The sequence below is a fragment of the Medicago sativa genome, chromosome 6 (assembly GCF_051527215.1).
Source record: "Medicago sativa cultivar Bolivia chromosome 6, Bolivia_mono, whole genome shotgun sequence".
Lineage (NCBI taxonomy): Eukaryota > Viridiplantae > Streptophyta > Magnoliopsida > Fabales > Fabaceae > Medicago > Medicago sativa.
The window spans coordinates 8,998,644-9,026,048 of record NC_140754.1 but is presented as its reverse complement, the minus strand read 5'-3'; the positions used below and the strand labels follow the sequence as shown (position 1 = coordinate 9,026,048).

Here is a 27,405-nt window from a genome sequence, read left to right as displayed (position 1 = left end):
TCGCAATTGCGAGCAGCAAATGCGAGCAACTCGCAATGGCGAGCTCATTAACTCGCAGTTGCGAGTTAGGGCGGTCTAGCCCCCAGATGTGACATGGCAGCAGATTATTGGTCCAGAAAACTTAACTCGCAATTGCGAGTGATGTTACTCGCAGTGGCGAGTTCATGCAGGACAAAATTCTATAAATAGCCCACTTGCTATTCCTTGAGGATATTATCTTAGATATTAGTTTTTCTTAGTTTCTCTCATAGCTTTTACTGTTAGATATTTTTAGAGAGAAAATAGGGCTAGAGCATATAGAGTGAGAGTGATTAGAGGTTGGATTCTTCTTCCTTTGTTGAGACATCACAAGTTGTAATGAATCTTTCTCTTTCAATCCATTCTTGCAAGGCTTCCATGATGATGAGTAGCTAAATCTCCTTTGTTGGGATTAGAGGTACTTGATCTTGCTAACATGTAATCTTTTGATTTATAAATATTTGGTTCTAGCACTTTTATTCAATATTGTTGTTATTCTTGCTCTTAATGCTTTCAAAGAGATTCAAGATGATTTGGACACGAACTCTTGAATCTAGATCTAGAGTAACAATCTATCTTAAGTTATCATTCTTGACACTTTTGGTAATCTTTGATAATCACCGTTAATCAAGAACTTAATGCTTTTGGACATTTAGTCGGTTGGACACGGTCGATTAAATTATCCGATCGACTTTGTTATCTTTTAAATGTTTGGACACGAATGTTTAAACGATACCTTAGAAATAATGATATCACTTTGGACACGAAGGATATTGTAGAAATGATTGTGATAATATTGTTTGAGAGGCTAGAATCTGCATTTGATCATTTGGTTATGTGTGACACTTGGTTAAGGAACTTTGATCCTAACAAGTTTCAAGCCTTATTAATCTCCATTTTATTATTTGCAAATTAGTTCACGTAGTTTTAAATGAAACAAACAAGTACTCTTAATACTTAGAATGATATTTGATGTTGAATTGTCATTGATATCGCGCTAGTCGTTATGGAGACGATACACAATACTTATCTTGTTTGATGCAAAAATACTTCATCAGAGTGTTACAAAAGCCATTTAGTAACACAAACTATACCTAACATTTTTTCAGATGTTACTAAGTCAATTTTTTTTACTATTTAGATTTAGTAATATGTTAGCGTTGATGTATTGGCATGATCTGATGATGATCAGACCTGCCAAAAGAAATGAGTATTATTAGCCGGAACTTTCGTAGTCTTGATAGCTCGAGTGTTGTTTGAAAGTTAAAATACCTCATTTGTTCGTATAAACCAAATGCAATTCTTTTGTCTGAGACCTTGTAGAAGAGTTGCGATGTGTGCATGGTTATGGTTTTTGCTTTGTTGTGGATTGTGAAGGGAGGGGAGGAGGTGTAACAGTGTTTTGGCTTGAACTTTTCAGATTAAAAATTGCAGCAGCAATTATTACTAGCATCATACGACATACGTTTAGGATTGCAGAAATAGTAAGTACTTATTGAAAAAATAAATTTTCATAATTTTGAGATATAAATTGGCTCTCACTTTTTAACTTCTATATTTGGTATACTAACATGTACCCTAAGGACACGTGTTAGCATTTCCCTTATTACTATACCATAGTTGTGTGATGTGCAACTCATAGCACACATGAACAGGTAGCCAACTCTTCCGCTTTTCTTCATTTCTTGTTTCATTTCTCCTCACCAAAATATTTTTAGTTACTATACCCCAATAGATCACTTGATACATCATGTATGAGACATTAGGTCCATCCAAGAAAAATAATATGGGGACAATTTTATCCCCACAAAATTCTAAAATTCTAGAATCAAGAATGTTTCCATGAAAGCTTATAATAAAATGAAGAAGCTACCGATGAAGGTTGATTTAATGGGTAAAAAATTAACACATAACTTACAAGGGCATGAATTCAACTTCCAATTTCAGTGTGATGATATGTTTGATGAATTATCTTAAAATACATTGGTCAGTACTCTCTCTGAACCATGAATTCTATTATAACCATAACCAACCTAGAAACTCAACCCACCCAAACTTTTTATTTTACCAAAAAGATAAAACTTAAGAAACTAAATTTGTTTTACATTTGTCCCATATGTTTAAAACAATTGAACTTATAAAAATTTGCTAAAAAATCCATTCATAACACAAAATAAAGGATGCTTAATAAATTCCTTGGAAAATTATATAAAGCTTGCCATGGTGTTATTACCAAAAATAAAAAAGGTTCGCACGATGTTAAACCCTTTTGAAACAATGCCTAGTAAAAAATACAAGGTCTGTCATTGATTACAATTTAGATATAATTAGAAATTCTAAATTATGCATTTTTTGTACTTGCTTGCAAAAGAAATAAATCGAATAAAAAAAAGATCACATTAATCTAATATTTTTTTAAGCAAGACATCCTTAATCACTTTGTCCAAGTTCATGTATGAACTACCACCGACTCTTGTGTCCTCCTCTGCCTTCTTCTTCAACTCCGTGGCCTTTTGCCTCATCTTCTTTCCTTTCTCTCCCACCATCAATTCATTGATAAGTTTCTCTACCTCCTCTCTCTTTACATTGGTATCAATTTTCATCCCAATCTCCCATTCTTCGCAAATAATTCTACTGCTAAGTGGTTGGTCAGCAAAAAATGGCCAACACAACATTGGCACTCCAGCGCATACACTTTCAGTGGTTGAGTTCCATCCGCAATGAGTCAAGAATCCACCGATTGAAGGGTGGTTCAAAACTTTCTCTTGTGGACACCAACTTGCTATTAGGCCTCTATCTGAAATTTCTTTCAAAAAATCAGATGACAACACCTCTGAGCCACCAATAACAAGATCAGGCCTAATAATCCACAAAAAAGGTTTCTTGCTGTTGGCCAAACCCCAAGCAAACTCTAACAATTTCTCTTGAGACATAACTGTAATGCTGCCAAAATTTACATAAACAACGGATTTTGGTTCTTTTGATTCAAGCCATTCAAGACATTTAGTATCTTCTTTCCAAAGATTAGAATCTAAAGATGTCAAGTGATTTTGTGGAATTTGATTTAAAAAAGATGAAAATGGGCCAATTGTGTATAGAGAAGGGAATATTGAACTAAGAGCATTGATAGCATCACTCTCAAGTTCAAAAGTATTGATAACAATGGCAGAGGCTCTTTGACATTTATCTGTCTCTTCACTTTTATATTTTATCACATTAGGATCTTTTAACCTTATTAAATCAGGAAGATCCTTCAAACTAAAGTTTTTCAAACCTGGAATCCCGTCAACTTTAGTGTCCAAATATCCATTTGTTAGATAACTCTCATCTGCAGAACACAATTGCAAAAGTCAATAGCTTGAAGTTATATATGTAAAATATATATCAAGGTTTAAAATGATATTTGCAATAATGATTGTGGTTAATAGTTTCATCATACCGTCATTGCATATAATCGCAACCAAATGCGGTTGATGCAACCTCAAATTTAATGCAATTACCAAGACATCACAACGTTGGTGTTCGGCCCGTATTGGTCACAAACCTTTTTTTAAAAAACCTTGATACACACATTATTAGAGTATATTGAATAAACTATAGTTAGTTGATAGGTAAACTATGGTTGGCTGGTTGGTTAGGTAGTTAAGAGTTAGTTAGACTAACTCACCCTATAAATATCTCTTACTATTGTACTCTATTGTTATCTTTTATCAATCTATTCATTCTATAATAAGTTTCTATGAGTATCTCCCACATGAGCACTCTTAAGTTTGCTTTCTTGCTGATCACTATGATCTTTATCCTTGGGATTCCATGATTACTAACACACATACATGTTCAAAAACAACATAGCTCTCTTAGGAAGAAAAAAGGAACATAATAATTACCTTTAGGTGGTAGCACACCATTCTGAAACAATTTAGAAATGTGAAAATTTGAGAGGAAGTAACATGCACTACATGGGGAAAAGAGAATAATTGGGAGTGCATGTTCTTCAGCAGCATCTACTGTAAATGGCATGTTGCAATCAGAAACTAAGCAAGTAACTGGAGGGATAAGACCAGCAGTAGCAGAGTCATTAAGTTTAGCAAGAAATTCACGGAAGAATTGGTGAAAATCGTTCATGATTGATAGACAAAGAGCGTGTAGGTCTTGACTAACATTGCCATCACCATCAATTGGAGTTAAACCATCTGGAATAGTCTCAAAGGTAAAGTCAGTGAAACCATCAAAGGCATTTTCACCTCTTGATTTGAGCAAGCGTTTGTGATTATATTCGGTGTTGACAAAGGTTATGTGAAAGCCTCTAAGGTGAAGTAATTTTCCTAGTTTCAACAATGCATTGATATGGCCTTGAACTGGAAATGGAGTTAACACTGCATGTGGCTTTTTCTCTGCAAAGTTACTCATCTTTGATATTTTTCTTATCCAATGTTAAAGTTAGTATAAGTCTTTGCTTTAATAGAAAGATAAGGCCAGTATACACCTATAAAATTATCTTTATGAATCTTCCAATTATTTACTAATTTAATTGTAGACCACACACAGCTGACAAGAAAAGAAGCGTGTGAAGCGTGAATAACGTGCATAGTTTGATGACATAACATTGTCTACCTCCATTCCTTACTGATTTGTGGTTGAGGATCACTTCCATTGAATTACATTTTAGCCATTTGAGATTGTGGCCTTATAATCTTTCCATGAAAAAAATATATAGAATGCATGGAAAAAAAAAATTACATTTATGTTTGTGAGCTTCTTATCTCATCCTAGTAGCTTCTCACACCTCCTAAAGCATTTTAGATTATATTATCTAAAAAGTATAAAATCACAATAAAAACACCCTCGAATGCTTTACAACATTCCAGGTTATATAATCCGAAAGAGTATTGATATTTGAAAAATCATTTGAGACAGTTGCGGAGCCAGAAAATTTGAACAGTGGGGGCATCGTATATAATTTGTAGCATTAAATATATATTACATTTTATGTATTAAATTAGAAATATACATCACAATTGTTCTTTACGATTTGCCATTTTTTGAAAATATTGAATAATATTCTCATTTTCAATCTCAATAAAAACACATCTCTCGTCCCCGTGAGTTTTGTTCAGTTGATAGGGACAATGTATAATATATATAGGGGTCGGGAATCGAACACCAGACACCCAACTTATTCACCTTATATTTCTAGTCACTAGGCTACTTGACAAAAAAACACACATCTCTCTCTATTTTTTTTTAGGGAATCTATCTCTTTGTAAAAAAAAAACACCCCTATCTCTATATATAAGTAACTAGGTTTAATTGCACTTTTAACAGCACAGATTTGTTAATTTCGTCCTCCCAAATTTTTTATAGCAATTTTGGCCTCTAAATTTATCATCTTTACGATTTCGTAGTCCCCTTCCCAATTTTACGCTGAGTTGGCAATTTGTATGATCCAGCTGCGCTATCACCTTGCTAATATTGATATTAATTAAAATTAAAATATAATAAAAATAAAATAAAATAAAGGAAATGACATTAACTTTCTTAAGCTCTTCATATAGGAGATTAAATCATTTCATACAGAGAAATAATACTCATTAGTTGTGTCGAGGATAAGTCATCTATCATCATTTTTCATTAGATTAAATCTATTAGCACCTATCATCATTTTTTGTTAGATTAAAACTATCAATAGGATTAAGAAAAAATTGAAAATTTAGTGCAGGCAGGAGCCCACACAACCTTGTGTGCGGCTCCGCCCCTGATTTGAGACTAGGGGTGACAAAATGGATGGATTGGATGGATATAGATTTGGATCTTAATGAATGGACTAAAAAAGATCCATTAGTCCATTACAATCCACTATTTTTTTGGTTAAAAAAAACATATAATCCATCCATTAAGTATTATGTTCACCCAATCCATCCATTATTAGATTTTATTGGATGGATAATCCATCCGATCCATAAATCAAAGTGTATTATTTTGTTTGAAGAGGTCTATTTTTTTATTAAAGTGTTTATTTTAATAAATTCAATCCAAATAAATTTCATACAATCAAGCCCAATACTTCATTTTTTTGAGCCCAATAATGTTTGACATACGTCATGGGAAGATGCCAACGGATGAAAACCTTAGACTCCGTGGCTGCATTGTCGTGTCAGTTTGCAGCTTATGTTTAGCTACTGACGAATCTTCCGATCATCTTTTTCTTCGGTGTCCGTATGCAACGCAACTCTGGAACTGGATAGGTGGTATTCTAAATTGTGCTATCAATGTTTATACAGTGGATTCTCTTCTATCTTGTCGGCCGATCAGGTGTTCTTCTCAGCTTTCAGACATTTTTCTTGCTGCAATATTGCATACGCTTCACACAATTTGGTGGGTTAGAAATTCTGTTCGGTTTTCTAATGTTAAGCCGACCTTACATGCTTCTAAAATTCATATCCATGCTTTTATTGCTATGTTTGGGAATGTTTCGAAAGGTAAGTGTTTGCATTCTGACTTCTCTCTTCTTGATTCATTGGCGGTTTCTCCAAACTGTCGAAGAGTGAAAGAAATCATCCAGGTTGTGTGGAAGACTCCGACTTCACCGTGGTTGAAGGTAAATACAGATGGTTCTGTGATAGGAGGTGCTGCGGCCTGTGGAGGGCTGTTCCGTGATCATTTGGGTACTTTCCGTGGTGCTTTCTATTGTACCGTTGGTCAGCATTCTGTTGTCTACGCGGAAGTTCATGGTATTATCTCCGCTATTGAATATGTTGCCCGTAATGGTTGGAGACATCTATGGCTTGAAAGTGATTCCACTAGTGCTCTTTTGACTTTCTCTAACTCTTCGTTGGTCCCGGTTATGTTAAGAAACAGATGGCATAATGCTTGCAACCTTGGGATTCAGGTAATGTCTTCTCATATTTTCCGCGAAGGAAATTGTTGCGCTGATAAATTGGCAGCTTTGGGGCACAATATAGTTGGAGAGATTTGGCTTGATTCTCTTCCGGACGCAGTGAAGATAGACTTTTTTAGAGACATATGTGGGTTACCCAATTATAGATTTCCTTGAATCTTTGTTTTGGGTTGTTTGTTCTTTTTTGTCTATTTTTTTCTGTTTCTTCTTGTTCTGGTGGGTTTTGGCCTAGTTCCCCCACTTTTTGGATATATTTTTCCCCCTTTATTTAATAAATTTTTTTGAGGTAGGCGGCTTAGGATGGCGGCAACTCGGGGTGCCAACCTAGTTGGGATGTCGATGTTGTCTCCTGAAGCCTGTCCTATCTCCTTGCTTAAAAAAAAAAACATAAGCCCAATAATTTAATAATTCAAAAATATTAAATATTATTAATTAAATGGTGGAAAGTGGTGGTGGTGGTGGTCAACTGACCGTCGCCGGCGTTGACCACGGTGGTCATCCGGTGACCCCGCGGCGGCGCACGGTGGTGATTCGGCCAATTTTTCGGCGACCAGCGGCGGTCCACTGACGGCTTACGGTGGTCTGCGGTGGAGCTCCGACGTTGACCACCACCTAAAATAAAATAATATTTTATAATATTTTAATAATATATTAAATTAATAATATTTAAATATTTTTTTTGTCATTTTTTTATTAAATTTTTATTTTATTTTATCAAATATATATTTATTTAAATAAAAAAGTATAAATATTATTTGAAGTTATCTATTGGATTTTTCTTTTTTAAAGAGGTGATCTATTGGATTTTTAAAATAAGGTGGATGGACTCGATCCATCCATAATATTTGATGGATGGATTCAAACAAATCCATTAACAAAATTTTTAGTTTGATGGATGGATTTTTTATTAGATGGATTGGATGGACATGGATCATATTGCCATCCCTATTTAAGACAACTTTTTCTCTTTTTTTATTGGTCAAAAACAATAAAGAGGGAAAAAGAGAGAGAATAAAAACATAATGTGAATATGAAAGAGAGTTGTCAAAAAAATAGTGGTACAAATATCATTTCTCAATCCGTGAGAACGTGAGAAGAGAACATGATATATCCTCGTAATTTTATTCCTTGGATGTTTACAAAACAAAAAATGTTTGCCTTCTTCGAAACAAAAAAAATGGTTTAGGAATTGATTTTATATATAAAACTAGTTACAAACCCGTGCTTCGCACGTATTCGATAAAAAAAATCTTCGAAAGAAGAGATGTTAAAACGACGGAACATTGTGATTCTTCATAAAATATATATGGGCTGATTAAGAGAGCATATAATTAGTTGATGAGATTAGGAATTGACATAATATTTAGGATGAAAACAATTGGAACCAATGATGTGTGAATTATGATTACATATTATCCAAAATTATAAAAAAGAGTGTTGTTGTTAGAGAGTTACCAAAAAAGGATTGATACCCATATTTACATCAGATGAAATCAAGCAAAGAAGTAGCATCGGTGAGTGAAGATAATCTAGTCTAGGATTATAGTTAAGGTGATCTGTTGAAAGTGCGAATCATGAACATCAAATCTTTAATTGTTAACGACTTGAACGTGCATAATTTTAGGTGGCTTCTCTAGATCAAAAAAATCTTTATTTGGGAACGAGTTGAACGTGCATATTTTTAGGTGGCTTCTCTAGATCAAAAATTAGCTTATCACCTACATCTAACATATGTTCTCGGCAAAAGTTGAACCATTGGCCGCCTAAGTATTTTTTGTAACTTGCTCTCTTTGCCGTTATCAAGCGACACCTATACCTTTTTTGAGCTTGTTTGTCGATGAGTGTGATTGTTTTCTGTGTTCCTTTTAGAAATGTCCTTGATATCTCATTTGGGAAGTGCTAGTGTAACACCCATACTAAACTTATCTAGAATATTTAGAATTTGTGTTAAATTTAGTACTGGATACATTAAAATTACAATAATAAAACTTTTCAACTGAATAAATATGCACATCATTGCAGGATCGTACATTTGTTAAATACATATCTGATATCATAAGGAATGATTTGAACTAATCTACACGAGCATATGAAGATAAATCATCCAGTCTCCTGCATTGCTTCCCTTGCCACGTACAACCTGATGATCTGAAATAAAATAAAAGGGATTGGGGTGAGACGAGATGTCTCAGTGAGTTCCACCTATCCTAGGCTGTAGGCAACCTCAGGGAACCTAGGATCACCATCTGTCTCTAAGCTCAACCCGTTTCAGGTTTATATTGTTCTTAACTGCATAACTCAGCGATTGGGAAATAACTACGATCGCTGTTTGAAATACTAATATAATTCTGATCCCAATACTAAAATCATAACCATAATTATAATCATAATGTATGTCATATTATGTTAGAAATGTTAGCGTTGAACAAACAATATTATCTGAGTTGATTTTACGGAATAAACCCAGGTGGAGTAACCCCGGAATTTATTCCACTCTGACCGGTAATAATTTCCAACTGGCGGGAACCCAACTGACGGGGATACCGGACTCCTCTTATTGTCATGGGGTCATCCTTACGGATAGTGCCCGTTCCAACTGGCGGGAACCTTTCGTATCCAACTGGCGGGAATAGCGAAAGCCATGACTTAAAAATTATTTAATATTATAAACTGAACTGATTCTCTGATAACTGAGTTAATCCTCAACTCCACTACTGATGGGGAGCTAGAGATGAATAACTTATCTTAACTGATTTTCTTATAATGATAATTTTCCTGAGTCTAATAATAAAGACGTAGTAATTTCGTCTTTATTCTGAAATTATTTCTAATATTATCCTATTCAGGTTCTAGGCATATCGTTGTCATATGCCATTCCTAAAAGGTTATAAAAATTTCCCCATATCCTGATAAATTAAATTTGACTAATTAAGTTGAACTTCCATACTTAGAATTCTTTTCTTTCCAATGATTGGAAATCTACTCATGAATGATTTGTTCCAATGGCTAATTTACTCTAAACATTCTTTTACACTAATAAATATACACTATGGTAGTATATGATCAGAGGATATTCATAATACAATTTCGGCTACATATACATATTCGATGAAAATGAGAATTAGAGTCTTAGCCAGACTAAACCATCATATCACCTTAAAAGTATAATTTATATTAGCTAAGAGTCGAAATAAAGTAATAAAATCCAACAATTCTCACTTTCCAGAATGTTAGCCGAAATTGCATATTTATTCATACTAACGTAAAACTTATCATAATAATTTTCCTCTAACTCCTACATTACCATAATCATATTTATCAACATAAAAACTATTTTAGAGTATACTAGCAAGGGTGTGAACTTTAAATCATAATGTCACTAAATTATGTTCTAATGTACCAAATTATATTCTATTATTCTAAAGGCATTATTTAACTACCCAAAGGAAAGTTTTCTAACTAAAGGAACTCACCATGAAAGTTCTGAGATCTATCCAAGCTTTCCCCACTCCAAGCTTCTGCACTCAAACCTTTCCCCTAAGCCGTAAAAGCATTCTTTAAACTAACATGAAAACAATGTCTTCAACTCAAATCCTGCATCAGTCACCATACTTCAAAATCGTCTCCGGACTTCAATACTGAGCTAAAATTCGTGAAACCGGTGCCAAAACGACGGCAATTTCGTTAGCTAACCATAGCAACAAGAACCACCTGTTTCGGAGTTACAGAGAGAAAGTTATTACCATTTTAGTGGAGCTCTGTCCCAAAACCCGTAACCAAAAATCCAGCAGAATTTACTCAACTTCAAACGCACTTTCCGAGTTCATCACTAATCCAAAACACATGAAATTTATATCCAAATCGTAGGGAATTAAATGTAGAATCCAAAAATCCAATAATTACTTGATTATGGATTACACAGCAGTAAGTACAAGCCAGTGAAGATCATACGAATTTCGTCTCAAGGTCCTAAATTCAAGTGTAATTACTTATCTAAACATTCACCATTCAAAACACATCAAGAATTCATAAAAGTTGCTAAATCACTTTTCTATATTAATTTCCTTCAATTCCAAGTTTCTACTACTAGCCCATTCTCCAAAAACTCAACTTGCTAGTAAACTCACCTTGAATGTAATTCATAAGCTCCTTATGCATCAACTTGTCACTACCATAATCACTCACAACACAATTTTGCATTCCTAGTGATTACTCCATCATGGGTATCTCTAAAAGCTTGCTTACAAGTGATTTCCAATGGATTGGAGTGAAAAAATGAAAGATTGAAAAAAAGATGAGAGGGGTGGTTTGCTTTAAGGAGAGGGAAGGATGAATTTTTGTTTGCTAAACACTTGTATTAGCACCACAAGGAACCTATTGGTTGCTTAACTTTGATGATTCCATGAAGAAATGAAAGTTTGTGATGAAGAGGGTTGAGGGAAGAAGAGGCTGATGGTGTTCTTGGGAGAGAAGGGAAGGAAATGATGAAAATGTTTTTGAGAAATAGTGAATGGAAGTGTGTGGATTTTCCTCTTTAAAAATATCTCTTGGATGGTAAATGTCCATTTTGCCCTTGGTTCAATAAAATCTCATAGATAATTTGAAAAATAGCTGACACAGATAAATGACAAATGACAGTGTTGTTAAGCGGGATATTACAGCTAGGTACAAAACAAATTGCAGTGTTAATTAGATGTTATATATATAAATACATTTCTAAAACATTTACTAAAGCATTATAAAGATTTGCTGTAGAAAAAGAGCATGTTCTATTTTGTTCAAGAGATTATGAAAACAACATTATAATTAACATGATACTAATTGGAACCAATGAAGGAACCAACAATGTGCAGATTAACGTTACATAATAGTTAGTCAAAGACTGACTAAAAAGGGATTTTTGCCAATATTTACATCAGACAAAATGAAAACAACAAATGACATCCCAAAATGGAACCACTACCCACCCAAGTATTTTTCATAGCTTGCTCTTTCGGCGGTAATGAGGCGACACTTATACTTTCTTTGTGTCTGGTCATCAATGAGATAGATTGTTTTGCGCTTTCCTTTCAGAATTGTTCTTGACACCTCGTTTGGGAAATGCCAAACAGGGAAATAACAACAATATTAGTCTAATGCATATTAACATAGATAAGATGTATGCGAATATAGTTACATATAATTTATAATTACAAGTATAACATTAATGTAGGAAATTTTATTTAAGGGTATAATTGCAATAAAAAAAAATCTCTACCAACTTAGTTAAGCTCACGGAGACTATCCATTTTATATATAGCATAGATAAGATATTCCTATTTTGATGAAATTTAATATTTCTTAATTAAAATTTAAAATAATATTATTGAAGGATAAAGTAATAAATATAATAGTATAATGGAGGGTAAAATAGGCAAGTAAAAAGTCAGCTCAAACTCATGTATTCTCTTTATATATAGTATAGAAGATATATTCGATTTAGTATGTTACACTTTTGAAAGGATAAAGGGAAAAAATTGACCCGTATCGTGTTTGTTACGCTATAAATTTTGAATTCACTCTCACCCATTATCTTTTTTAATGGATAAAGAATTAGTAAAAACCTAAATATACTGTAGACATATAAGATTGAGTTTATTACTTTTTTTAATATTTATAGTTATATAAATTATTTGTTATACTTGAGAGAATTTTTTTTTTTTGTTATATGTGCTACAATGCTACTCTTAAATATTTGTTATACTTGAATATATGTTATATGTTTTATTTATAAATATAGAAGATGTTGGGTTACCATGAATAACACAAACAAAACACACTAATCAATATCAGAGCAGAGCCGCTGCTACATTCGGTTTCGGTTTTCCTTCTCCTCGTTTCGAGAATCCGATTTGTTGCATTACTTCTTCCTCCGTGAGTCAGTTCTTATCTTTCAAAATTCTCTTATGTTTTATTTAGACCAAACCAACTCATGCATTCACAGAATAACAGCCCTAATTGCAGTGTAATCATTCTAGATTGGTGGGAGTGTCAACTATTTTTATTTTTTGATAAAATCTTTGTTTTTTTTTTTAGGATTTTGTTTCTATAAAATCTTACCTAGTTAATTTTTTTGAAGGAAATCTTACCTATTTTATAAAATCAGTTTTGATTCATCGTTGATCTAATAAATTTTTTATTCATTATTATATAACAAAAGTGTGATTTGTTGAATGGAATCAGTTTTATAATAACCCGTCTCCAAACCAAATCAACGATTTTCAAAAGGATTATAAATTTCTTCTTCACTTTGCACTTTTCATTGCAGGCTTGCAGTTACAAAAGTAATTAAACTTTACCTATATATTTCAGGTGCATTAGGACTATTTTCTTTCGGACCATCAATAAGATGGATGCCTGCATTTTGGATGACCGCATTAGTGAATTGCCTGACTGTATCTTGTCCCATATTCTAACAATGTTATCCATGAAAGATTTGTTGAAAACCAGTATCCTGTCTAGAAGGTGGAGCAAGCTTTGGGCTCTAAGAAGAGATCTCTACTTTGATATCTTCAATGTGCTTGGTAGCAGCGAGGAGGAGCTACTACAAACCAAGTATCTCATTGATGTTCTCAAAAATTCAGCTATAGAACCTGGATTTATCTTCCTTGGTATCCCTAGAATGGAAAGACACGTCAATTTGGATAAAAGTATGGATGAATTTGTAAAACGAGTAGATCAATTTGTCAAGAGTTTTCAGGGCACAAAGATCGATTCTTTTCAGGTGAACTTTTGTTTAGATCATCAACAAAGTGGCACTATTGATCAATGGATAAATTTTGCAATTGCAAGGGGAGTTGGAAGAATCGATCTACTCTTTCTAGGAAGGCCTTATACACCTCTCAGTTTCACTTCCCGATGCAATCGTTATAAATTTGACTTTTCGTTATTTTTGAAGTCTAATGCTTCAACCCTAAATCATATACGTCTCGAAAATTGTCTTGTTTGCCAGCCCACCAATTGTGATTTTACTCCATTCAAAAATTTGAGAACTCTATTGCTTGAAGAAGTAAAACTGGATGAAACTTTTATTGAAGGTCTCTTATCTAACTGTCCACGACTTGAAGAGCTTTGCTTACTTATCTGTGAATTCAAATCATCAATGCCGAAAATAGTACACTCATCCTTATGTCATCTCAAGGTTAGAGGGTGCCATTATGTATCCAACCATAACAAGTGGGAATTATTAAATTTGAATTCGGTGGATTGCCTTAAACTTAGCTCATTGGAGCTAGATTCTCTTGAACTCGCTTCATCCGAGGATGGTTTGAATACTTTGAACTTTAATACCCCTATGTTGAAGAGCATTAAGTTCTCCATTTCGTTGTTTTTGAAACATGAGCTTGATTCATTTGTTGCTCCATGTGCAACTTTTTTCCCGAAACTTGAGATTATGCATGTGACCACATTTTCAATGGTTAGTCATAAAGTGTTGGAAAATTGTGTTTTTTTTAATTACATTTATTTATCTTTTGAATTGTATTTTGAATTTTACTTGTTTTGTTCAGGTCACAACTTCTCTACAAATTACTCAACCATTCAAACATCTTAAACAGTTGAACCTTGTCATTTTCTTGGACTCTTACATCTTGGATGATGTAGAGTATGATCCTTTGTGGATCTTAAACATCCTTAAAGCTTCACCTATTTTGCAGAAACTGTCCGTCATGGTGAGTGAAAATGGTTAATACACATGTTTTACTTTTTAATTTTTATTTTCCATGGTTATCATTCTGATTTTTATCTATGGCTCTATGAATAAATTTACACTTTTGACCTAGTATGTTATGCAATTAGAACCACATAAACATACACTTGGACACCCGTTATCTTTTAAAATATGAGGAATGTTATGAATACTCTCTATAACACTCACTCTCTTATTAGACAAAACTATTATGGGTTTCATACTTTGGAATGAATCCCGCGTAAAGTAGTCGGATCCACATTGATTTCACACGGTGAATGATTGAGTGTTAGAGAGAATGTTGAAAAGAGAATGTCGTTGTCATTCCTCTTCCACTATAACTTTTGATTTGATACCTCTAAGTAGGTTGTGTGACTTTTTTCTTTGAAGTATTTTATTTTTGTAATTATACAAACTTTTATTATTAGTTTAGACTACTTTTTAAGATGTTTTGATTTTCATCCATTGGTACGTGTTTGCCAGCTTTTAATAGCATTCCTGCTGTGATTTTAATTTTGACAGTTTGCAGCTCCAGAGTTCTCTAAAAATCAGAAAGATATTAACAATGTTGAAACATTCTATCATGACGAGGTAAAAGTTATTGAATTGGGAGGATGTGTTGGCAATTGGTATGAAATTGCGTTTGTTATGAATGTTCTAAAACATGCCCATAAGCTCAAGCAAATAGTTGTGAGTCCCTATTGGAGAGAAGGTGGCTCATCGAAGTTGAAGTTTGATCCTGTTTGGTTTCAAAGTGGGCGTGAAAGGATGAGTAAAAAGCTCCAAGGTGACGAAGTAGTAGGACGAGAAAAACTTGTGCTCATATAAGAAGAATTGAGGAAGATGAACCCTAAATTAAGGCCGATGAGCTTCAAGTTCCAGAGTGAAAGGTCATTGACTAGACAGAAAGCTACGAAGTTAAAGACACAATTGGAGCAACAAGTTGTTAACTTTCTTGGCTTTAAGACATATGACAAGACTCTTGATCATAGAATTAGATTAATACTTACTTTTAATTTTGGGATGTAATAATCATACATTTATTTAGGAATCAAGTTTGCTTTGTGTTTGTGCATATGTTTGGTAACTTAGGCCTCGTGTCCTTTTGTCTTCGACTATATATATGTCTTTTTGCTCAAAAAAAGACTATACATGCCTTTCATTTGTATTTGTATGACATTTGCTCTCTAGGGTTTTTCTTTGAACCAAAACTTGATTTTTATCAAGATCCTCTTACTTGTGGTGATTCTACCTTGATCTTATCATTCCGTTGTGGATTATGACGATTTCTACCATTTCCTTCCGAGTACTTCACCTTTTTTTGTTGGCTTAATTGCAGTTTTAGCTCTATCAAGAGGAGTTTCTCAAAATTCAACAAAAGTTCTCATTAAAGAAGGGAAAATAGAAGGAGAAGATGAAGACTTTACGAAAAATGTAGTTTTTAAAGATATTCTTTTATCGCAATCATATCAATGTTTCTTTTACATAACATGTCATTTATACATGAATAATGCTGAATGTCCCGAACCGGAACTTCCCGAAAGCTTCCCGAGAGATTTGGCAATTATCATCCGTCAGATTTTGTGTTGTAAATGATTGACCACTTCATCCAAACTAATTTTCCACCGCTTCATCATGATTAAATAACAATCAGATTTTATTGAAAAATAAATCACACCAATAATGCCTTTTATTCCGTCCAGCATAAGCTTTTATTGGACAAAATGCTTTTCGTGACCCCTTGGTGAATAAATCTATCGGGACATAATAGGAAAACAATATTACAATTAACATGATACTAATTGGAACCAATGAAGGAACCAACAATGTGCACATTAACGTTACATAATAGTTAGGTTTATAAAAGAGACTGCAAATGTCATAGACTAACCAAAAAGGGATTTTTTTTTTTCCAATATTTACATCAGACAAAATGAAAAGAACAAATGACATCCCAAAGTCAAGATAGTTTACAATTACAGTCCAAAGCGATACGTCAAAATAGTAGAAGTTCAAATAGTCCAGCAGCAAAGATCTACTTTGGAACAACTCGAACGTGCAAGTTCTTCGGTGACTTTTTGAGATCAAAGATGAGCTTACCACCTACTTCCATCACACGTTCTCTACAGAAATTGAACTACTGCCCACCCAAGTATTTTTCATAGCTTGCTCGGCGGTAATGAGGCGACACTTATACTTTCTCTGTGTCTAGTCATCAATGAGAGTGATTGTTTTGCGCTTTCCTTTCAGAACTGTTCTTGACACCTCATTCGGGAAATAAGTGCAATATTAGTCTAATGCATATTAACATAGATAAGTTGTATGTGAATATAGTAACATATAATTTATAAAATAAAGGTGGCGTAACTGATTTTAAGCTAAAGAAAATGTACCATGCCTTCTAATTTATATTCCTATAAAGTCTAGATAAATGCATGCATGTACATTATATGTACCTCGTTGACCAATTAACATTGTTGAAACAAATAGAAATTAAGCATCACTCCCGCATGTGCATCTATAGCTAGCACCATTTGACATTGATGTCTTCGAACATTTGGTGCAACTCTCATAATACAATCCAAACTGGTTAGGATTGAATTTACTTGTTTTCCAAATAGTGATGCAGTATGTATCCTAACACAAATTATGCACATGAAATAAAGAATAATGCAATATGTATTTTTAATTTGTGCGTAAAAAAACTCAAAGCATGTTTGTGCATAAAAAAAGCAGACATTGACTAAGTTTATAAATTCAGCAATCGGCCTAACCTGAGATGGATTGGAAAAATCGATGTACGAAATGCATTGAGAAGAATTCGAACTCTGACTTAAGTTCTGACTTAATATTTGACTCTGAGCTTGAGAAGTGTTAAGGTCACGACAACAATTCAAGAAACATGGTCAAAAAACAATCAAATAGGATTGTGAAATAATAAGTTACTCTAACACTATATTGTGAAATCATAATGCAAACTTACTAAGTTTTAAACTTCTCAACAACCGGATGATGTAGGTTGACGAGCAGCCTCGAACCTGACCAGTTGTTACATATATTTGGGTTGTCATTGACTACAAAATGGAAGCAAAGAACTCAAGGTAAATAGATGGTAAATGATAAAGCTACGAAGTATTTTTCCCATAGTGTTTCATCAACTATATTCTCACTGCATAAGGAAAGACATCTTTCAGGTCATTATCAAACGTATACAAAATCCTATCATCTGATGCTGACAAAATAGAAAATAATATCTTTTCTATTTAGCAATGTTTAGTTTTTTTGAATAAGAAAAGGATATACATAGTTTGTTACAATATAAAGGTGCAATATTAATATATATATATATATATATATAAGTATAATTTTTTTAGGCATCTATACCTTTTTTGAAGAAAAGACATCTGCAATTTTACAATTTTAATTAAAATCAAAATTTTATAAAAATAATCATACGCATTATGCAACGCAAAAAAAAAAATTATATGCATCAGCATAACAAAAACACAGACAGACGGACATAAAATATTACTCTAAACGTTAATGTGTGTGTATATATATTCGCGAGGTTGAAGAAAGAAATAAAAATATTTGTTATCATTAAATGACAGCGTGAATAATAATATTTGTGAGGTTGTGATGATTAAACAATATTGAAATTAAATATACACGTGATAAAAAGATAATAAAATTCCTTTGAAAAAAAGATAATAAAATTAAATGGAACCTCCTTAAAAAATTAAATGGAACGGTTCAAAAAATTAATTTAAATGGAAGAATAAAATATATTGAAATATAATATTAAAAAATAAACGAAAAAGTTCCCAGCGTGAGTTGAAAAGTGGTGTTTGTGAAATAAATTGTCGAGAAGTAGTTTTTTAAAGTAGCATTCAACAACTTTTGGCCAAAGCTCATTCCATTCAAATTTATGCATTAAGAAAAAGTTCCCTTCTTAATAAGTATTTAATTGATATTATGTTTGACCTAACTTCTCCTTAAAAATGTAGAGAAGTAGAAGAAAAAAAAACAGGTCAAACGGTATCTTCATCTGCCACAACGGCAGTGTAGAAGCAACTGAATTTGGGAGAAAAATTGGAAAATAGTTAAAAGTTTTTAAAAATATAAAAATTGGAAAATAGTTAAGAAAAACCAGCGAAGTAGCTCACAACTAAGAAACACTAAAAAAAATTATATGCATCAGTGTAACAATAACACAAACAGACGGGCATAAAATATTACTCTATGAAAAATAGTAAAAAGTTATTAAAAATTATAAAATAATTAAAAAAAATTGTGAAGGACAAAATGGGAAATGCGCCCATAAAAAAGGTGAGGTGGCAACAACCACATCCCACCTATTAGAAAATTACAAAAATGCCCCTCATAGGGACAAAATGGTAAATTCATAGGGATAATTATTTTATATATAGTAAGTAGATAGACATAATTATGATTTATATTTAAAAATGGTTGTTATTTATTAAAATTGATTTAGAAGTTGTCCACGTGAGCTTAGCTCAGTTGGTAGGGATAACGCATGGTAATATGCAGGGTTCAGGGTTCAAACCCCGGCCACCCAAAAAAAAATATTGATTTTGAAGTTATATTGCGTTCATAGTTCATAAAATCTATGTCCAATATTGCTTCATAAAATCTGTGTCCAATATTGCGTTCATAAAATCTGTCCAATTTATAGCTTCATAAAATCTGTGTCCAATATTGCGTTCATAAAATCTGTCCAATTTATACAATGTTTTACTATTGGATGTTTTTTAGGGGGTGTTTTACGATTTCGAAGTTATATTTTGAAGTTCATAAAATCTGTCCAATTTATACAATGTTTTACTATTTGATGTTTTTTAGGGGGTGTTTTACTATTGATTTAGAAGTTATATTGCGTTCATAAAATTTGTCCAATTTATACAATGTTTTACTATTTGATGTTTTTTAGGGGGTGTTTTACTATTTGATTTGAAATATTAATTGTGAGGTGAGATATTGTTTGCACTTATTATAAGCTTATTGTTAGGGTTTTTTCTACATTACCCTTTCTTGTTTAGGGGGTATTTACCCCTTCAAGATATCAACCAATCAAAATGTAATATACAAATTTAACATTAAATGTCAAATAAATGAGTCAATTTTTTTTATAAAAAAAATGAATTTTAATAAGGTAACTTTTAATTTTTATTTAATTATATTTAGGTATACAATCTTAATTAATTTACATTATAGGGCTTGTAACAATTAAAATTTCACATCAAATTCAACACATCATGGTTGTGTTTGGTAACACGAATAAACTAGCTTATAGCTTGTCGGACTAGCTTATAAGTTTGTTTTGATATAATAAGATGTGTTGGGTAAAAAGCTTTTTCCACTAGCTTATAGCGTTTTTTGAGAAGCTATTTCAAGTAGCTTTTGAGCTTATAGCTGGTAGTTTTTTATATTTTCTTCCAATTTTAACCCTATTAATTTAATTTAATTATTTTTTAATAAAACAGCATGCTCATGGCTTAAAAAATAACGGCCAAGTTCATAGCTTATTTTTTAATAAATCAACTGTAACACCCACGACGTGGCTTTCGATATCCCGCCAGTTGGATACGAAAGGTTCCCAGGCTCCTGCCAGTTGGAACGGGCACTATCCGTAAGGATGACCCCACGTTAATAAGAGGAACCGAATCACATCGAAATGAGAGGGATCTGGAGGCCGTGTAGGTATGGGACTACATGGTTGATGCAACGCCCGTCTTAATTATTTAATTAATTTAACGAAGTTTAATATATATATTTATATGTATATATATATATATATATATATATATATATATATATATATGATTATATGATTTAAAGATGAATTATGTGATTTGCAAGATTGATGTGAGGTATATGATGTTGTGAATTATTATGTTGAGTGACTTATTTCATTACTAAATAAGATAAGATATCAAAAGAAAATAAAAAAAAATATTAGAATTTGGGCTGTGATGTGAAAAGAGTATTTTTAGAGGTGTAAAGAGAAATCTGAAGTGAGGTTATAAATAGAAGGAGTTAGGTTGAGAAAAGTTTTTTAGGCAGAACATACGTTTTTGGAGAAAAGGGAGAAAAAGTCAGAAAGAGAGAAGAACAAGAGGAGGCTGTCGATTTTCATCTATTACCAGGTAAGGGTGAGACCAACTTTCAATATTATTAAGGGTATAATTCTGTAGAATGAATTTAACATGTTTAGGTTTTTGATGTTAAATATTGAGAGATAATTCGTATTATCCATTTTATGATTTTTAAGAAGTATGTGACATTCCGTTATGATTTAGAATACTCTGATTTAAATGAAATTTTTATGTTGGGAAAAACGGGGTGTTACAATTGGTATCAGAGCACGTCGGTCCGTCCGGCCAAATAGATGAGTCGAGTAGTGTCGTTGACGGTTGAGATACCGTCATTGAGTTGTCCTTTTTGTTGTTTGTTGTTTAACCCTTAGTATGAACTGGTTGGAGTACAACCATGTTCACATTAATTGTTTCAGTAAGTTGGTGTATTACTCTTTTGCTAAAGAAGAAAGTGGAGCAGAGTTTTCGGCTACTAAGCAGCTGAAGCAGTTAGAACGTGATGGAATTTTAATGTTTTCTTTGATGGCATCATTATCCTTGGAGAATCAAGCAGTGATTGATAAGTTACAAGTAGTGTGTGATTCTCCTGAAGTTTTTCCTGATGAAATTCTTGATGTACCACCGGAGAGAGAGGTTGAATTTTTCTATTGATCTTGTTCCGGGAACGAAGCCTGTGTCTATGACACGTTACCGTATGTCAGCTTCTGAGTTGGCTGAGTTGAAGAAACAGTTGGAAGATTTACTTGATAAGAAGTTTATAAGACCGAGTGTTTCACCTTGGGGAGCGCCGGTACTGTTGGTTAAGAAGAAGGATGGTAGTATGAGATTATGTATTGACTATCGACAGTTGAACAAAGTAACTATAAAGAATAGATATCCACTTCCAAGAATCGATGACTTGATGGATCAGTTAGTGGGTGCACGCGTGTTCAGCAAGATTGACTTGAGGTCGGGTTATCACCAGATTAAAGTAAAAGATGAAGATATGCAGGATACGGCTTTCAGGACGCGATATGGACATTATGAATATAAGGTGATGCCTTTTGGTGTTAGTAATGCGCCTGGTGTGTTTATGGAGTATATGAATCGCATTTTTCATGCATTTTTGGACCGCTTCGTGGTTGTATTCATCGATGATATTTTGATTTATTCTAAGATGGAAGAAGAACATGCTGAGCATTTGAAGATTGTCTTGAAAGTGCTTGTGATGCTCCAAGTTGGGCTAGGGCGGTGTACTTATGCAAGATGATAAAGTGGTTGCTTATGCGTCAAGACAGTTGAGAATTCATGAACGAAATTATCCTACTCATAATCTTGAATTAGCTGCAGTTGTATTTGTGCTTAAGATTTGGAGACATTACTTGTATGGTTCGGGATTTGAGGTGCTTAGTTATCACAAGAGCCTGAAGTATTTGTCTGATCAAAAAGAATTGAATATGAGACAGCGAAGGTGGCTCGAATTGTTGAAAGATTATGACTTTGGCTTGAATTATCATCCGGGTAAAGCTAATGTTGTTGCAGATGCCTTATCATCCGGGAGCTACAAAGATGTATCATGACTTAAAGAAGTTGTTTTGGTGGTCTGGATTGAATCGTGATGTAGCACAATTTGTGTACTCTTGTTTGATTTGTCAGAAGTCAAAGGTAGAACATCAGAAACCTGCTGGATTGATGACACCGTTAGATGTACCAGAATGGAAATGGGATAGTATATCCATGGATTTTGTGACGAGTTTTCCGAATACTCCTAAAGGGAATGACGTCATTTGGGTGATTGTTGATAGATTGACAAAGTCGGCACACTTCATTCTGATCAATATTAGTTTTCCTGTAACTCAGTTGGCAGAAATTTATGTTCGAGACATTGTGAATCTGCATGGTGTTCCTTCAAGTATTGTGTCAGATAGAGATCCAAGATTTACTTCTAGATTTTGGAAGAGTTTACAAGAGGCTTTAGGCTCTAAGTTGAGATTGAGTTCGGCTTATCATCTCCAAACAGATGGTCAGTCGGAAAGAACAATTCAGTCACTCGAAGATTTGTTGAGAGTATGTGTACTTGAGCAAGGTGGAACTTGGGATAGTCATCTCCCGTTGATAGAGTTCACTTACAATAACAGTTATCATTCAAGTATTGGAACGACACCTTTCGAGGCATTGTATGGTCGGAGGTGTAGGACTCCGTTGTGTTGGTTTGAAACAGGTGAAAGTGTGGTTTTAGAACCAGAAATTGTTCAACAGACTACTGAGAAGGTGAAAATGATTCAAGAAAAGATGAAAGCGTCACAGAATCGACAAAAGAGTTACCATGATAAGCGTATGGAAGGCCTTAAGTTTCAAGAGGGAGACCATGTGTTCTTGAGGGTTACCCCAACGACCGCTGTTGGTCGTGCATTGAAGTCAAAGAAGTTGTCTCCGAAGTTTATTGGTCCGTATCAGATATCGAAAAGAGTCGGGACGGTGGCGTACCGAGTGGGTTTACCCCCGCATTTATCAAATTTGCATGATGTGTTTCATGTGTCGCGGCTGAGGAAGTATGTTCCAGACCCGTCCCATGTGATTCAGAGGGATGATGTGCAAGTTAGAGACAACCATACGGTGGAGACCTTACCTTTGAGGATTGATGATCGCAAGGTGAAAACGTTGAGAGGCAAGGAGATACTTCTAGTGAGAGTTATTTGGAGTGGAGTAACTGGTGAAAGCTTGACGTGGGAGCTAGAGAGTAAGATGATAGAGTCTTATCCAGAGTTGTTTGCTTGAGGTAAATTTTCGAGGACGAAAATTCTATAAGTAGGGAAGAGTTTAACGCCCGTCTTAATTATTTAATTAATTTAACGAAGTTTAATATATATATTTATATGTATATATGATTATATGATTTATAGATGAATTATGTGATTTGCAAGATTGATGTGAGGTATATGATGTTGTGAATTATTATGTTGAGTGACTTATTTCATTACTAAATAAGATAAGATATGAAAAGAAAATAAAAAAAATATTAGAATTTGGGTTGTGATGTGAAAAGAGTATTTTTAGAGGTGTAAAGAGAAATTAGAAGTGAGGTTATAAATAGAAGGAGTTAGGTTGAGAAAAGTTTTTTAGGCAGAACGTACGTTTTTGGAGAAAAGGGAGAAAAAGTCAGAAAGAGAGAAGAACAAGAGGAGGCTGTCGATTTTTATCTATTACCAGGTAAGGGTGAGACCAACTTTCAATATTATTAAGGGTATAATTCTGTAGAATGAATTTAACATGTTTAGGTTGAGTTTTGGTGAGAATTGGGATTAGGGTTAAAAGACCGATTTGATGATTAAACCATGAAAAGATGTTAGATTGATGCAAAATTAGTGTACAGGCCGTAGATATACATTAGGGTGTTAATTAGATGCTGTTTTGGTGTTAGAATCATGAAGAGAGATGAAAAGTTGAAGTTTTTAGGTTTCTGCCCGAGCCTGAACTGTTATCGCTCGCAACTGCGAGCTAGAGCACTCGCAACTGCGAGCTAACCCAGTGAACTCGCCATTGCGAGTAAATCAACTCGCCACTGCGAGCTACCCCTTCACTCGTCATTGCGAGCTATGTAGTCGCCGTTGCGAGTAACCCTGTTAGTTGCCCAAAATTGTTGTTCCATGCGATTCTTTCGCACGTGTAGTTATGAGTTGACTTAGAAGTAAGAATGAGAGTTGTTAGGACATTTCCAGAATGTCCAGAAGCCTGTTTAGATGACTGGGATTATTAGTAGGGTTGCATGAGTGATATTATGATGTTTTATGATAATTATGTTGCTGTAATCCATTCCTTAAACGATGTTGATGCATTCAAGTATTATTATATGCTGTATCTTGCTACTGTTTTCTGTTGTTGACTGTTAATGTCTTGAAGTTGCATGAGTCGGTCTAAGTTGTCATGATTTAAGAAGTTGTCCATTTTAATGGAATTGTATAAGATATTCACGTTGTTGTTTAAGTTGTAGGAAGATCGAGTCCATTGCATACTCATTAAAGTTGGGGGCTTTAGGCCCGGCAGCCTTGTGCTCATTAAAGTTGGGGGCTTTAGGCCCGGCAGCCTTTGTGCTCAAACTACGTTGGGGGCTTTAAGCCCGACAGCTTTATGCTCACACGTTTAAGAGCCTAATTACGCTCATTTATGTTGTTGATTGGTACCACATGCATTTGCATATCAAGAAGTTTCACGATGGTTTAAGTTGTTAAGTTGATAAGAGTTGCATTGTCAAGTTGAGTCGTGTTGTCGAGTCAAGTGTTAAGTTGAACATGATATTTAATGATGATGACATTTGAGGATGGTATTTGATTATGAAATGACAATATGCTAAGTGATAAATGTTTGATATGTTAATAATGTTTTATGTTGTTAAATGCATTTTAATGAATTATATGCTTAATTTATTGACTGTGAAATCTTACCCCCTTCTGCTTGAAAATGTTGCCCTTCGTATGGGTAACTTGCAGGTAATAAAGACTAGAGGCATACATGAGAGGACTCCTCACATTTTGTCTAGGTGCTCTGATACGTAACGGGATGGGGGCTTGCTTTTACTTCTGTTCCTTACATGTCTTTATGAACTTTTTATGAATAAATGTCAAACTAAAATTATGAGATTTCGGATGTGGCCTGCGTGCCAAGACTTTTAGTAAGTTGAACTATTTCCGCTGCATGATTTTAGATTTTTGATGATAAATATTGAGAGATAATTCGTATTATCCATTTTATGATTTTTAAGAAGTATGTGACATTCCGTTATGATTTAGAATACTCTGATTTAAATGAAATTTTTATGTTGGGAAAAACGGGGTGTTACAATTGGTATCAGAGCAGGTCGATCCGTCCGGCCAAATAGATGAGTCGAGTAGTGTCGTTGACGGTTGAGATACTGTCATTGAGTTGTCCTGTTTGTTGTTTAACCCTTAGTATGAACTGGTTGGAGTACAACCATGTTCACATTAATTGTTTCAGTAAGTCGGTGTATTGCTCTTTTGCTGAAGAAGAAAGTGGAACAGAGTTTTTGGCTACTAAGCAGCTGAAACAGTTAGAATGTGATGGAATTTTAATGTTTTCTTTGATGGCATCCTTATCCTTGGAGAATCAAGCAGTGATTGATAAGTTACAAGTAGTGTGTGATTCTCCTGAAGTTTTTCTTGATGAAATTCTTGATGTACCACCGGAGAGAGAGGTTGAATTTTTCTATTGATCTTGTTCCGGGAACGAAGCCTGTGTCTATGACACGTTACTGTATGTCAGCTTCTGAGTTGGCTGAGTTGAAGAAACAGTTGGAAGATTTACTTGATAAGAAGTTTATAAGACCGAGTGTTTCACCTTGGGGAGCGCCGGTACTGTTGGTTAAGAAGAATGATGGTAGTATGAGATTATGTATTGACTATCGACAGTTGAACAAAGTAACTATAAAGAATAGATATCCACTTCCAAGAATCGATGACTTGATGGATCAGTTAGTGGGTGCACGCGTGTTCAGCAAGATTGACTTGAAGTCGGGCTATCACCAGATTAAAGTAAAAGATGAAGATATGCAGGAGATGGCTTTCAGGACGCGATATGGACATTATGAATATAAGGTGATGCCTTTTGGTGTTAGTAATGCGCCTGGTGTGTTTATGGAGTATATGAATCGCATTTTTCATGCATTTTTGGACCGCTTCGTGGTTGTATTCATCAATGATATTTTGATTTATTCTAAGACGGAAGAAGAACATGCTGAGCATTTGAAGATTGTCTTGCAAGTGCTGAAAGAGAAGAAGCTGTATGCTAAATTGTCTAAGTGTGAATTCTGGTTGAAGGAAGTAAGTTTTCTTGGCCATGTTATCTCTGGTAGTGGTATTGCAGTCGACCCGTCTAAAGTTGAAGCAGTATCACAATGGAAGACTCCTAAGTCAGTTACAGAGATTAGAAGCTTTTTGGGTCTAGCAGGTTACTACCGAAGATTCATAGAAGGATTTTCTAAGTTAGCACTTCCGTTAACACAGTTGACGTGTAAAGGTAAAACCTTTGTGTGGGATGTTCATTGTGAGAACAGTTTTAATTAATTGAAGAAGCGGTTGACGACGGCTCCAGTTTTGATTTTGCCGAAATCTAATGAATCTTTTGTGGTGTATTGTGATGCGTCCAAGTTGGGCTAGGGCGGTGTACTTATGCAAGATGATAAAGTGGTTGCTTATGCGTCAAGACAATTGAGAATTCATGAACGAAATTTTCCTACTCATAATCTTGAATTAGCTGCAGTTGTATTTGTGCTTAAGATTTGGAGACATTACTTGTATGGTTCGGGATTTGAGGTGCTTAGTGATCACAAGAGCCTGAAGTATTTGTCTGATCAAAAAGAATTGAATATGATACAGCGAAGGTGGCTCGAATTGTTGAAAGATTATGACTTTGGCTTGAATTATCATTCGGGTAAAGCTAATGTTGTTGCAGATGCCTTAAGTAGGAAGACTTTGCATATGTCCGCTATGATGGTTATAGAGTTTGAATTGCTTGAACAGTTTAGAGATTTGAGCTTAGTTTGTGAAATGTCGTCTCGGAGTGTTAAGCTAGGAATGCTGAAAATTGATAATGATTTCCTGAATAGTATTAGGGAGGCGCAGAAGGTTGATGTTAAGTTTGTAGACTTGTTGGTT

At 34.1% G+C, this 27,405-nt stretch overlaps 2 protein-coding genes and 1 long non-coding RNA gene across 5 annotated transcripts; 1 reads left to right on the top strand and 2 right to left on the bottom strand.

Moving 5' to 3' along the window:
* Positions 1–2,275: 2,275 nt before the first annotated feature.
* On the bottom strand, positions 2,276–4,451 carry LOC146912590 (7-deoxyloganetin glucosyltransferase-like). Its single transcript, XM_085722153.1, has 2 exons — positions 3,906–4,451; positions 2,276–3,346 (listed from the first exon to the last, which is right to left on the bottom strand). The coding sequence occupies exons 1-2, from the start codon at positions 4,426–4,428 to the stop codon at positions 2,418–2,420; spliced, it is 1,452 nt and encodes a 483-aa protein (XP_085578279.1). The 5' UTR covers positions 4,429–4,451; the 3' UTR covers positions 2,276–2,417.
* Positions 4,452–8,861: 4,410 nt separating this feature from the next.
* LOC146912589 (uncharacterized) lies at positions 8,862–11,431 on the bottom strand. Of its 3 annotated transcripts, none has more exons than XR_015016767.1 (3): positions 11,044–11,431; positions 10,390–10,745; positions 8,862–9,064 (listed from the first exon to the last, which is right to left on the bottom strand). It is a non-coding gene; the product is annotated as an uncharacterized LOC146912589 (long non-coding RNA). The 3 variants fall into 3 exon arrangements; XR_015016766.1 differs by having other exon boundaries at positions 10,390–10,627; positions 11,044–11,430; XR_015016764.1 differs by lacking the exon at positions 11,044–11,431 and having other exon boundaries at positions 10,390–11,037.
* Positions 11,432–12,733: 1,302 nt separating this feature from the next.
* On the top strand, positions 12,734–15,717 carry LOC146912588 (uncharacterized). Its single transcript, XM_085717949.1, has 4 exons — positions 12,734–12,829; positions 13,268–14,372; positions 14,464–14,625; positions 15,165–15,717. Exons 2-4 carry the CDS (start codon positions 13,305–13,307, stop codon positions 15,468–15,470), a joined length of 1,536 nt encoding a protein of 511 aa, XP_085574075.1. The 5' UTR covers positions 12,734–12,829; positions 13,268–13,304; the 3' UTR covers positions 15,471–15,717.
* Positions 15,718–27,405: the final 11,688 nt, after the last annotated feature.